Source organism: Lithobates pipiens, unplaced genomic scaffold (assembly GCF_037356315.1).
Source record: "Lithobates pipiens isolate NorthernLeopardFrog02 unplaced genomic scaffold, aLitPip1_a1.2 Scaffold_19, whole genome shotgun sequence".
In the NCBI taxonomy this organism is placed as follows: domain Eukaryota; kingdom Metazoa; phylum Chordata; class Amphibia; order Anura; family Ranidae; genus Lithobates; species Lithobates pipiens.
Window position 1 is genome coordinate 486,475,398 of NW_027507764.1, and position 12,788 is coordinate 486,488,185.

Sequence of the window (12,788 nt, forward strand, 5' to 3'; positions counted from 1 at the left end):
ACAGATAAACACAAGAAATTATTAAGCTCTAGAACTGGGATTCATTAAGAACTTTGCAAATCATTATTGCATCTTAAGGTATGGCAGATGAATCTGTCATTAGCTGTGAGTTGTCTTATTGCGGGTTATTGTGTTTTATTGAGTTTTTCATTTTATAGCAAATCCCACTATTTGAAATAGTTTGCTAAGTACATGTTAAAGGAAATTATAACTCTTTTTATGTAGTTAATATTCTACTTATTATATTCAGTACTAAAGCATGCTGTATTATTTGTTTTTTATTTCTTTTCAGTCTGGCAAATATGAAAATTTCATATGAATATTTCAAATATATCAATTGCAATTAACAAGTGATGTGTTGAAACAGCTATTTGCACAGCTAAATGCGTCAGTGGAGGAACAACACTTCTCCTTTTTTTCTTAGCAGTGAGGAGAAAGCACTTAAAGTGATTGTAAAGGTTTGTTTAAAAAAAATAAAAAATATCAAACATGTTGTAATTATCTCCTCTGTGCAGTTGGTTTTGCACAGAGCAGACAAGAGCCTCCTCTTCTCTGGTCCCTCTTTGCTGCTCTTGGCCCCTCCCTCCAATCGAGTGCCCCCTCAGCCAGCAGGTTTCTATGGGGGTACCCGTGCCAAGTCAGAGCTCCATGTGTCCATTCAGACATGGAGCCCTGACCCGGCCCAGCCCCCTCTCTCCCCCGATTGGCTGACTGACTTAGATTGATAGCCACAGGAGCCAATGGCTCCGCTGCTGTGTCTCAGCCAATCAGGTGGAGTGTCCCAGACAGCTTAGACACTTGTGGACATCGCCAGAGAGAGATGGGACTCAGGTAAGTCATTATCGGGTTCTGAGTAGACTGCTACACACAGAAGGTTTTTTTATCATTATGCATAGAAAATCCTTGTGCCTTTACAACTCCTTTTATAATTACTTTGGCTAAAATAGCCAATGAGCATACTGACAGTGTTTGGCAGTTGTTGGCATCAAATCATCAAATGGCATTGACGCATGTATTATTATTATTGCTATTAATATTATTACTTAAAGTGGGGTTCCACCTAAAAAAAATAAAAATAAAAGTCAGCAGCTACAAATACTGCAGCTGCTGACTTTTAATACTTACCTGTCCTAGGGTCCAGCTATGCGGGGGAACGAAGCCCCCCTCATTCCCCGCTCTGCTCGCGGTGCCAGCATTCTTACTGTGGGCACCCGGATGTGGCTTCACAGCCGGGCACCCACTGCGCATGCGCGAGCAGCGCCACGCGCCGTTATACACCGCACAGTCATCTGGGACACGTGACAGGTCCCAAATGACTGTGCCGCGCCGAGGGGAAGTGATGTCACCAGCCCTGGAACTGAAGGAGGCAGACTACGAGGGACCCCCTAGCAACAGGCATTTAGAGGTGAGTAATTTTTTTTTCCAATTATTTTTTTTACATTTTTTTATGAATTTTAAGCTATTTTTTTTTTTTTTTGTGGCAACACCACTTTAAGTAAATGTATGAATATCATATAAAAATGTACACATATCAGTTTATTTAACCTACAAAAAATATAATTGACCAAAAAACATTGCATTATAAGGTCTGTACCAATCACCCAAGAGTTACAGCTTTTTATAGGACTGTCTCAAATTCTGGGTTGAGCTTGTCAAAAATGCATATGGTTCTGCTATGCAGTTTTAGTGGGTCCAGACCAGGACATGTCATTCATGTGTCTTGCTTTTCAATTTAAAAGATGCATGGGTAGGAATCAACTGTTAAGACAAGGATGAATTCTGGCACCTTAACTGTGGCTGAAAAATTGTGTTCATGCAAGTTTGTATATTGGCTCATTAAGCAGAGATTAATTAAAGGGTATCTAATTGCAAAACAAACTTACACTGTATTGCAATCTAACAGTGCTTATACTGTATGCGGTTCTTAGTTTTCTTTTTTAAGGTATATTTCCTTATTTTCACCTTGTAATACTATGAATCACATACTTCCTGTTGCAGGGTGACTACGCTCACTCATGATCAGATTACATTTTGTTATATCTAACTAACAATAATAGCTACCTTATGTGAATTGAATAAAACATTTGTAGCTTGTGAAACGTATCTAATGCTCAAGATGTTCCAGTTTCAAGGAGACGTTTATCTTGTGGACAGGGACAGAAATATTTCTCCCAATCCTTAGTTCTGTGGAATGTCGTAGAAATTAGATATTGAACTTCTAAAGTATGTTAGAACTTTTAGTAACTTCTCTTTTTCCAGTGAATATAAGTTTGTGTAAATCACAACAGTCAAATTTGTTCCTTGTCTCTGCTGAAGCCTAATCTGGTTCTGAAGCTTGTCCTGAAACATTTTCAAACTCCTGGTGAATGCACGTTTAGTAAAGCGTAGATTAAATCTAAATAAAAAACAGAAACTGTATTAAAATTTCAGGCTATCAGTCCGTGGATGTGATGTAGGGAGACACAGTGGAGAGTGATACTCTGTCCTCAGTGCAGCTCAGTAACGCTGAGCCTGGTAAAACCACAGGCTCAACATTACTGAGATCTGTGACCAGCCGCTGTACCTGTCACACAAGCAGGCACAGAAGCTGAGCCTCTTCAATGACATGGATTCTGTTAAAAGTTAAAAGTTCAGGTAGAGTTAAGGCCCTGTCTTTGACTTTAATTTCTAACTCGAGGTCAGGTTTACAATATTTAAATATTTCATACTAGAATCATATAATTCAGAAAAAAAACTATCAGCATTTAACCTGGAAGAAGAGGAGTTCTGTCAGTCTAACACAATATAGTTCTATGAATTACACAACAATACAATGATATAGTGTTGTGTATTTAACAAATGGAGTTCATATCTGGAGAGATCAGAGCTGACCTCATTATTGAGCTGAAGTTCTACCACTATTGAATTAAAGTCTTGAACACACTTTATTGCTTTGATTACTGTGGATACATTTAAATGGTCATGGTCGGACTATGGGATCTGATAAAGGAGTATATAGGCTTGCCATGGATGGGTAGTTCTTTGGGAATTTTTTGATTCCTCCATCCCTAAAGCAAGGTGGGTAGAGGAATCCCCCCAGCTGGGACATCATATTTGCTTTCAGAATACACTGATCAATGACTGCAGTCGATTGGTTCCAGCCACTGATCAGGAAATGTTTCTCAACATTCCTGTTCCACAGAAATTGATCATTAGATCGACTTTTGTCAAGAGGGAAGGCCATACATTGACCAGAATTCAGCTGGTCCTAGCTGAACCAGCCAAATTTCAATCCATCTGTGGCCAGTTTTACACTTTAATGTAGAACCAATGGCAAAACATTTCTTTTTATTTTGGATACAGAAAGAGAGGGTTATTACCCCTTAATGTTTTTTTGACATTTGTATCCTATTGGGAAGATGTCCCTTCATGTCCTTTCAGATAGCCAAAACGGGAAGTTAGACTGATATGGTTTGAAGCGGGAGCCAATCAGCGGGTCCGGCCAACCCGATGTCCTGCTGATCTTTCCCATGCAGAATGCCTGTCTGCCTATGTAAGCAAGGCAGATGCCCAGTATGTCACAGGAGAAGACAGATTGTGTGTTTCTGCTAAGCAGGAATACAAATCTCTGCCTTCTTACGGTACAAGCACCCCCCCCCCCCAAAAGTTAGAGAGCATTCCCTAGGGACACATTTAACTCTTTGATTACCCCTGATGTTAACCCTTCCCTGCCAGTGTCATTAGTACAGTTACAGTGCTTAGTATCCGATTTGTCTGCTGCAAAGTCCTGCTATAAGTCGCTGATTGCCGCCATTATTGGTAGAAAACAAAAAAAATCCATAGAAATAACTTTTGCGCAAACTAATCAATACATGCTTATTGGGATTTTTTACCAAAAAAATGTAGCAGAATACATATTGGCCTAAATTGAAGAAGAAATTGAAACATTTTTATTGGATGTGTTTTATAGCAGAAAGTAAAAAAAATGATTGTTGTTTTTTTTTTCTAAATTGAATGTCTTTTTTTGTTTATAGCGCAAAAAATAAAAACGCAGAGGTGATCAAATACCACCAAAAGAAAGCTCTATTTGTGGGGGGAAAAGGACATCAATTTTATTTGTGTACAGTGTTGCTTGACCACGCAATTGTCAGCTAAAATAACGCAGTGCTGTGTCGCAAAAAATGGCCTGCTCATGAAGGGGTGTAAACCTTCCGGGGGTGAAGGGGTTAAGCAAAATGTGTAACTTTTTTTTTGTCCTCAACTCTATTGGTGACTTTTGAAGAGTGATTACCACCACAGTACTTCTCTGATAGCCAATGTTCTTCTGTAAGCTAGTTTATCTTGTTCCCCAGCAAATTCTCAGTATTTGTCTAGGGTCTAGGTGACACAGTTCAATCCAAAAGGTAGAAAGAACACATTTTTGGTAGAATTATACTTTAACATTCAGTCAAAGTATTTGATTGTTATAATATATAAATAATATCTCCCCTTGTATAAATGTTTTTTTTTGCAGTGTCTAAAAGGTCTATTATTAAAGCGTGTTCTCTGGCCACAGCGGTGCAGCGGTTAGATGTGAAATTGTAGAAAGCTGGGAAATTACCATACTTAACTAATCTTATGTACGCTTTCAGATAAAGGCTTGAAATGATGTCTTTCACTTTAGAGCTAAATTGTAACTTTCATTCTACAGACATCAATGAATGTAATTATCTGAGGCACCAGATCATTACTGCTCTTTGTTTTCTTTCTACAGCGGCTATGAGTTTGATTATGATTACTACCGGGAAGATTTCTACAATCGGTATGTGCAGTTATTTCTTCTCACTTGTGTTTCAGTGTGCTTGTGTGTTTCTGTCTGTCTTGTCTGTTTGTCAGTATTAAGGGGTTGGTTCATTAAAACTAGAAATAAAAATTTAAAAAAACAAGTGGAGTGGCAATCAATCAAGTTTAACCTTTTTATAAAAAAAAAATAATAATAATGTAAAACAGAAATGTTGCATGGTTGCTGAGGGCAATAGATGCACTGTGCTTATTTTATTTTCTTGATTTTAAATGATTTAGATACAATATGTTTTCTTTATAAGAAATCACTTTAACAAATGATAGGGAACGGTTACGTAAGATGGGCATATTGGCATCCAGTGTTTGCAAGCCTAGTTGTAAATACACTGTGCTTGTGCTAATATTAAAGGGTATGTAAACCCAAACACAAAGCGCATCAGTCCTTAGATTGATTTTCTTCAAGTTTCAAGCTTTTTTCTTTATTTTTTGTGATCCCGGCAGTGACAATGCTGTCTCACTGTACTGTATATATAGAAGGACAGCTTTGTAACTATGTATGTTCTCCTGATTTTGTCAACAAAAATTGCCTCCTCTCTTTATCTCTATTATTCAATTTCATGGGGAAAAGGGGGGGAGGGGGTGTAACAGAAGATAATGGGGAAATATCTGATACCATTGTTTTAGATTTTACCGTACACGCACAGTTATGGGGACATACTTTTCTGGCAGGGTCACCAGATCTTTTCTAGAACTTGCAGAAAATATACTTAGCATGAACCCCCCCCCCCCCCCCAAAACAAAAAAAACAAAAAAAAAAAACAAATGCAACTAACAGATCTAGAGAACGGTAAGCTGCAGTATAATAAATGTTTGTTCTTGGATTAAACCCAGTGTGATTTGCAACACTTTGAATAATATGTCACATATGCCCCATCCTGTCCCATTCAACTTCCTAATGAAAAGCATTGGTAAAGCTGTTTATCAGGTCTTTGGGAATGATAAAGGGTTTTTTTTTATTTTTGGAAAATTTTTGTTGTAATGGATTTAATCTTTCACACTTCTTAATAAAAAAAATTATCATGGCAGTGTGAACTGTATGTGTACCATTTCTGCACATACTTGAACAAAAAAAATTCACAGCTCAGGTTGATGCAGCTGTACTAACAATCTGATGCTAGTACAGCTATCTCCCCTGCTGTGCTATTGTATTCTGACAGGGAAAAAAACCCCTATCAAAGCACTCCGGTCAACCATTGGCTGAGAGTGCTTATTGGGAGACAGTCTGCAGACTGTATCCGGTCATGAGCCTTCAACAGAAGCTTATGTTGGACTGGCTTCCATACACATGGGCCACATGTCAGCTGCCATTCGGCCCATGTGTACTAGGCTTAAGAGAAACAGTGGTGTGTCTCAGCATTGCAGAGGGCAGGTGGGTGCTTCCTTGCTTGGCATTCTTAAGGAAATAACTGCTTGACTGTGACCAGTGTTTTAGTAAATAAATATTGTATGTACTTTACAGAGCCACAGTGTGATAGGGAACAATGCTACTGTTTGGAAAAAAATGGAGTCCTTAAGGGTTTTAGACTATTCCACAAATGGCTTCCAAAAAAAAAATCTGATCCTCATCTATTGCCCCATACACACAATGAGATCATTGGATCGAATGGTCCATTTTATTTTTTTTGCATGTTAATCTCACATCGAATCTAATGAGTTCACTAAAGTGATGAAAATTCCCGCATGACAGAAAAAAAAATTGAAAGTGATGTCATGTGTTGTAATGAATTTGTATTGCATTTTCGAACGATCGCTGTACTGATTAAACGAAAATCGTACGATCTGGAATTGTATGAAATGTTTTTTTTTCATGCATGTACGATATATATCGGATGAACTGTCCTGATCAGCTCTGTACTAACAATCCAATTATCGCGTTGAAAGCGGTATTTTCCATACGATTTTCTGATCGTGTGTATGGGGCTTAAATCATAGTAATGAATAGTTGTGTTTCGTAAACAAAATATGCAACTTATATACATTGCCATACCTTCACTGCTGTACATTTACTTTAAATGTAGTCATTTTTATGCATGTCCCATTCTTGGTAATCACATTAAAGGAGAAGTGGAGCCAAAGCTCTTTTGGCCATACTTCTCCTGTGGGTCACAGGAGTGCACTTTATTCTGCACTAGTGACTCATATTCAGCCATCAGCAGTCTAACGTACGCTGTCAGCTGACATCACTCAGCCGGTCCAGGCTCTGGGGGGATCCCAACTTTATTGTCGGGAGCAGGCTACTCCCGCCCCCTCCACAATTCAGCGCTCCAGTGAGCACTGAAGGGGAAGAGCAGAGAGCCAGTAACTGACAGTCACTGGTACTGCTCATGGAGACCAAAAACTGAGGGATTAGCATTGATCTCTCGGTCCTTGGTCTTAGAGGTAGTGATGTCGAATCCACCTTCTTTTTTTTTTTTTTTTATTCCTGCACTTTTTAAAATTTGCAGACACCCTGCCATTGACACACTTTTGCATGCAATTTTCATATTTAAATACAAACAGGTACAACTAAAAGCAGAATTTATAAAAAAAAAAATTAGTGTTGTTGTCCAGTTTACTGGCTAGCAGGGATAAATGTCAGAAAGTGCATCTGCTTAATGTACTGTAAGCGTTGTGAATTTCTCCTCTTATGTGTACTTTCCTTGTTGGCTATAAAATGATAATCTGCTTGTGATTTTCCCTTTACATTAGTTTTAGTGAAATAAGATATAAAGGGTTACCACTGAGGGATTCTAGGAATAAGGCTAAGCAGAACTGCCAAGTTTTTTCTTTGTCTGACCACAGACTAGAGCTTTTTTAAGGGGACTTTGAGGATGAACGGAAGGGAATTTCTCCCAGCTGGATAAGCTTGGTACAGATTCAGCAGGAAACTTTCAAAAGGGACTCACATAAGATGGCTATACTTTTCCGATTTGCTACTATCGTTTACAAGAAACAGCTGCACCACAGAGTGTTGCTCTGGAATCATCGAACTTTAGAACAGTGGAAACTTATTTATTTAACCTCCGCCTAAAATCAATATGTGAATTGATTTTCAATCCTGTAGACTTTAAATCATTTTTAAAGCTTTTACAGAACTTAAGGCAAAGAGCTGTAAAAAGAAATAGATTTACAGTTTATTTTATCCGATGTAGTTGACAAGTCTAATAAAGCCTAAACCCCATTCCAATACTTTCTGTACATTCTGAAAACACCTCAGCTTGGTGGTTTGTAAGGGATAACATACCACTTAATGGATGGTTGACAGTGACCTGGAAAACAATTGGAGCTGCAAAGTCAGTAGGACAGAATAAGAAGTTACATGAGTACTATAAGGACAACTGTAGGTGGAGTTGAATAGGGTATCTGAGTTCCATCTCCACTGAAAATATTATCACGTTATCCAAGTAAAGTATACCTGAGCTGTTCTTAACTCAGAGGAGAACCATGATGGCTTCCCGACACAGGCTGCGGCTTCACAGCCTGGTTCCCTACTGCTCATGTGCGAGTCACGCTGCGCGTTCTGACTGGTCCCTATTGTTTTCTGGGACCTGTGTTTCTCCCAGAAGACAGTGGGGGGATGAAGGAGGGGCCGGACATGGCGTAGATCGCAACAGATTCTGTGGCGATCTTTCACCTTAGGTGGGAGCAAATACCTGTATTAGACAGGTATTAGCAGATGCTCCCCCCTCCCCCCCTGAAAGGTGCCAAATGTGACACTGGGGGGGGGGGGGACCAGATAAGCAGAAGTTCCATCTGTGGGTGAAACTCCGCTTTAAATATTGCATGACCATCATTTTTTCTAAGGGGCCTCTGTTTTCAGAAAATATATAATGTACTGGGGCTGGAGTTCAAAGTAATTTTATAGCCAAAAATGCAAATTTTAGCAAAAAAATGTAAAAAACTTTCTGAGGAGAGGCAGAAGGATGGTCTGCCTATGTAAACAAGGCAGACTGCTCTTCTGCCAAAGGGGAAAATGGAGATCTTGCTAAGCAGAAACATGGATCTCTGTTTTCCTTTAGTCAAAACACCTCCCCAACAGTTAGAAAGCACCCCCTAGGGACACATTTAACCCTTTGATTGCCCCTGATGTTAATTCCTTCCCTGCCAGTGTCATTTGAAAAGTGACAGGGATATTTTTTTTTTAGCACTGATCACTGTACTGGTGTCACTGGTCCCCAAAAAGTGTCACTTAGTGTCAGATTTGTCTGCCGCAATATCACAGTCTAGCTAAAAATCACTGTCATTACTAGTAGAAAAATAAAAATAAATAGAAATTTTATAAAAATATCCCGTAGTTTGTAGACACTATAACTTTTGCGCAAACCAATCAATATATGCTTATTGATATTTTTTTCCCCAAAAGATGTAGCAGAATACAAATTGGCCTAAGTTGATGAAGAAATGAATTTTTTTTCCATTTTTTTATTGGATATGTTTTATAGCAGAAAGTAAAAAATATTGTTTTTGTTTTCAAAATTGTCACCCTTTTTTTTGTTTATAGTGCAAATAATAAAAACCAAGGTGACCAAATAACACTAAAAGAAAGCTCTATTTGTGGGAGAAAAGGACACCAATTTTATGTGGGTACAGTGTCGCATGACCGCACAATGGTCAGTTAAAGCAATGCAGTGCCGTTTTGCAAAAAATGGCCTGGTCATGAAGGTCGTAAAATCATCCGTGGCTGAAGTGGTTAAAGTGGATATAAACCTGATTCATGAACGTACATATATCTATAGTGTTTTCTTATCTCTCTCCAAAGCCCTAAGTCCCATGTATTTCTGCTTCTCCATTTCTCTGTTATCAGCATAACTTCTAAAAAGTTCTCCGACTCTATAAATAGATAAGCAGAGAGCTGGTCTATTTACAGAACAGCTCTGCATGTTTCTTTCTTTCTCTGCCTATGTGTGCCTTTCATGCAATCAGCTGTCACACAGTGTATGCCCAGACTCCCCTCCCACTATTAAAAGAGGAAGTAAAAATTCTAACACAATGTGCACTTTATGAAGAATATAGGAAGATGAGGACAGCCGATATACATGTAAAATGTATGTAGAGAGATTTGTTTCATCTCTGTGTATCATCTGAGGCTGTGCACTTCATTGGGTATAGGGGAGGGTTTACATCCACTTTAAGGGTGGAGATATATACAGTATTAGTAGAAAGAAGAACAGAGACATCAAAGGGAATTAAAACTAGACATGTGCACTGCCAAAAAATGTATTTGTTTTCGTTTCATACTTTTTTTTTTCGGGTCATTCGTTATGATAGCAAATCACAAATTTGTAAATTCGAAAATTCTTAAATATGTAAAACTGTAAATTAGAAACTTCAAAAATCAGAAAATTCGAAAATCCAAAAATAAGAATGAAAATCCAAAATAATAACTAACTAATAATTAACTATTAAGTTATAGGTATTGGAATTTCCTTTCAAATTTGGCTGTTATTGAACATATCGAATACGAATTTATCCGAAGTTATGATTTATCCGAAATACTGAATGCCACATCTAAACAAATGGAACACATTTAATTAATAATAAATAATAATAATAAAACATTTTTATTATTGTTATTTATTATTATTAATTTGTTATGTTCCATTTGTTTAGCTAAAGCATTCCTTATTTTGGATAATTCGGAACTTTGGATATATTCGTATTCGTTACATTCACTAACAGCAAAATTAGAAAGGAAATTTCAATACCTATAATTTAATAGTTGTTATTTCAGATTTTCGAATGTTCAGGTTTTTGGATTTTTGCATTTCTAATTTAGGAATTTACGGATTTAGAATTTACAAATTTATGAATTTTTGAATTTACAAATGTACGAATTTTCACATTTATGAATTGATGAATTTGCTAATTTATGAATTTTCAAATATGCAAACTTACAAATATTTGGAAAAATTTGTTAAATGGCTTTTCGTTAATTCAGATGTTTCTGAATTAACGAATTTGTCGAAATTCATTTAAAAAAATGAATTGGGAACGAAACTAATTACACATGTCTAATTAAAATGTGTACCAATGAAAATAATGGATTGGAAATAAATTGTGTGGGAAAGTTAGATTTCCAATAAAGAACATACCAAATTGTATGCACCTACAGTATTGATACCTTTAAGATTAAGGGCAATAAATCACATGCATGAATCTGTTCAGTAATCATACCCTTGAGTGCATGACTTGTATGTTTCTAGCGTGTGCAGCACTGATCCCCGAAGGAGCAGCTTAAATTTTCTGGGCTTACCAATTACCTCCTCCAGCTCATAGCTCATCGTTCTTGTCTAGGGGTTCCCAGGGTTGATGGCCCAGTAACTACAAAGACCACACTTGAATTCCTTTTTAGGGTTTTTATTTGAATAAAATAGTTAAACAGAACTCAGTCTCTCAGTTGGGAATAGAGGGTATAAGGATGAAGTATAGCTCAGGTACTTTGGAACTGCTGATTTCAATAAAAGTCTCTCTTTACATACTCCAGGGAATAGCCACTCGCAACTGTATTCTTTAACTGTCAGATACATCCTTGTTTATGGATACTAGCAGCCAACAAGTAATTTTAGCTTAGCAAAGTCTCTGCCACAGACTTGGTTGAAAACTTAGTTGCAAACGGAAGGATAGAGGTAGGAACTTTCTTACTGTACCAGAATCTTGCAGCCGGTGCGGCAATACCATAAGAAATGCAGATTCAATTAGTGTCCTTAACAGCTCAGCTTCCAGGCTCTTACCAAGCAGCCAGCCTCGTGCGTGGCCCTCTTACTGAAGAGTCCTCCCCTGGTTGCTTGTCGAGTTGCTGGGCCTCTCCAAACCAGAGACGGCATCGGAATACCTTAGAATCCTCCTTCCAGTTACTGTGCCTTGGACTAGCCAGCGAGTCTCGGAAACGGATGGATCCACACCCCAGGCTATGAGGGCCTCTGGGAGATGGTCAGGTGGACCAGGACCATGGAGTCAGCAACAACTTCTGGACCAGAACCCAGAACCACGTGACTTCAGCACCTTAAGTATCCTCTCCCGGAATACACAGCGGAACCACTGATGGGCTCAGAGAGAGAGATTGGTACCCAATGCGTTCAACCAGACTGCGTTCTAATGCCTCTTACAGGTGCAAACCACCTATGACCAGGCAGAACCTTGATACAGCCCAGCAAAACTGATACCAAAGCATAATTTCACACAATTAACTCCAAAACTCAGCTACAGTTTTGGGCAAAAACTAAATTTACATACATAGCGGGTACTCATCAGGAGTACTAGCGCTACATGTGTAAAATGCAGAGCTGCAGGTGGAGCATCTTCAAGGTGGAGCCAGCAGCCATCTTCATACTCACAGATAATTACACTCTTTTATTTAGAAAATCTGCTTTTTAAGGACTTTGAATAATAGCAACAATAATATGTAATAATCATTAACAGTGAAAAGGTGGCCAGTGAATGGATATTATAATGATACCTGTCTATAATTATGTTGTATGCTTTACAGTGGTGAATCAGGTTGATTCAACTAATTTATATTCATATTTATTATGGGAATTCACTCATGCAAGTTTTCTCTTCATATTATTCATAAGTGGCAAAAACATGTAGGAGAACTGCAAAGATCGATAGAGGTAGAACAGTCTAACGTGATGACTGAGCAATTGTTTCATATTTGTTAAGGCTATTTATTGGATTGAATTTGGTCTTTCTGTACAAAATACATCAAAGGCATCAGACTGAGGTGATGGTTTATGATGTTATGCTTTTACGCATTTTGCAATTGTAGTTGTTTTGCTTCTGTAATCTAAGCACAGAAAGTGTGAACTCTATAACCACTTAAGGACCAAACCTCTTTCTGAGATTTGTTGTTTACAAGTAAAATTTTTTTTTTGCTAGAAATTTACTTAGAATTCCCAAACATTATAAAAAAAATGTATAACACTCTAGAGAATAAAATGGCAGTCATTGCAATACTTTCTGTCACATCGTATTTGCGCAGCGGTCTT

General features: G+C 37.9%; 1 protein-coding gene across 4 annotated transcripts in view; it reads left to right on the forward strand.

Annotated features, from left to right (window-relative positions):
• The window catches only part of RALYL (RALY RNA binding protein like), a 1,540,715-nt gene that overhangs the window by 1,332,865 nt on the left and 195,062 nt on the right, over positions 1-12,788 (forward strand). For all 4 annotated transcript variants that reach the window (XM_077492950.1, XM_077492948.1, XM_077492949.1 and 1 more), the window contains one exon: positions 4,733-4,780. In XM_077492950.1, coding sequence (XP_077349076.1) covers positions 4,733-4,780 — 48 coding nt within the window. The remainder of the gene's footprint in view (positions 1-4,732; positions 4,781-12,788) is intronic.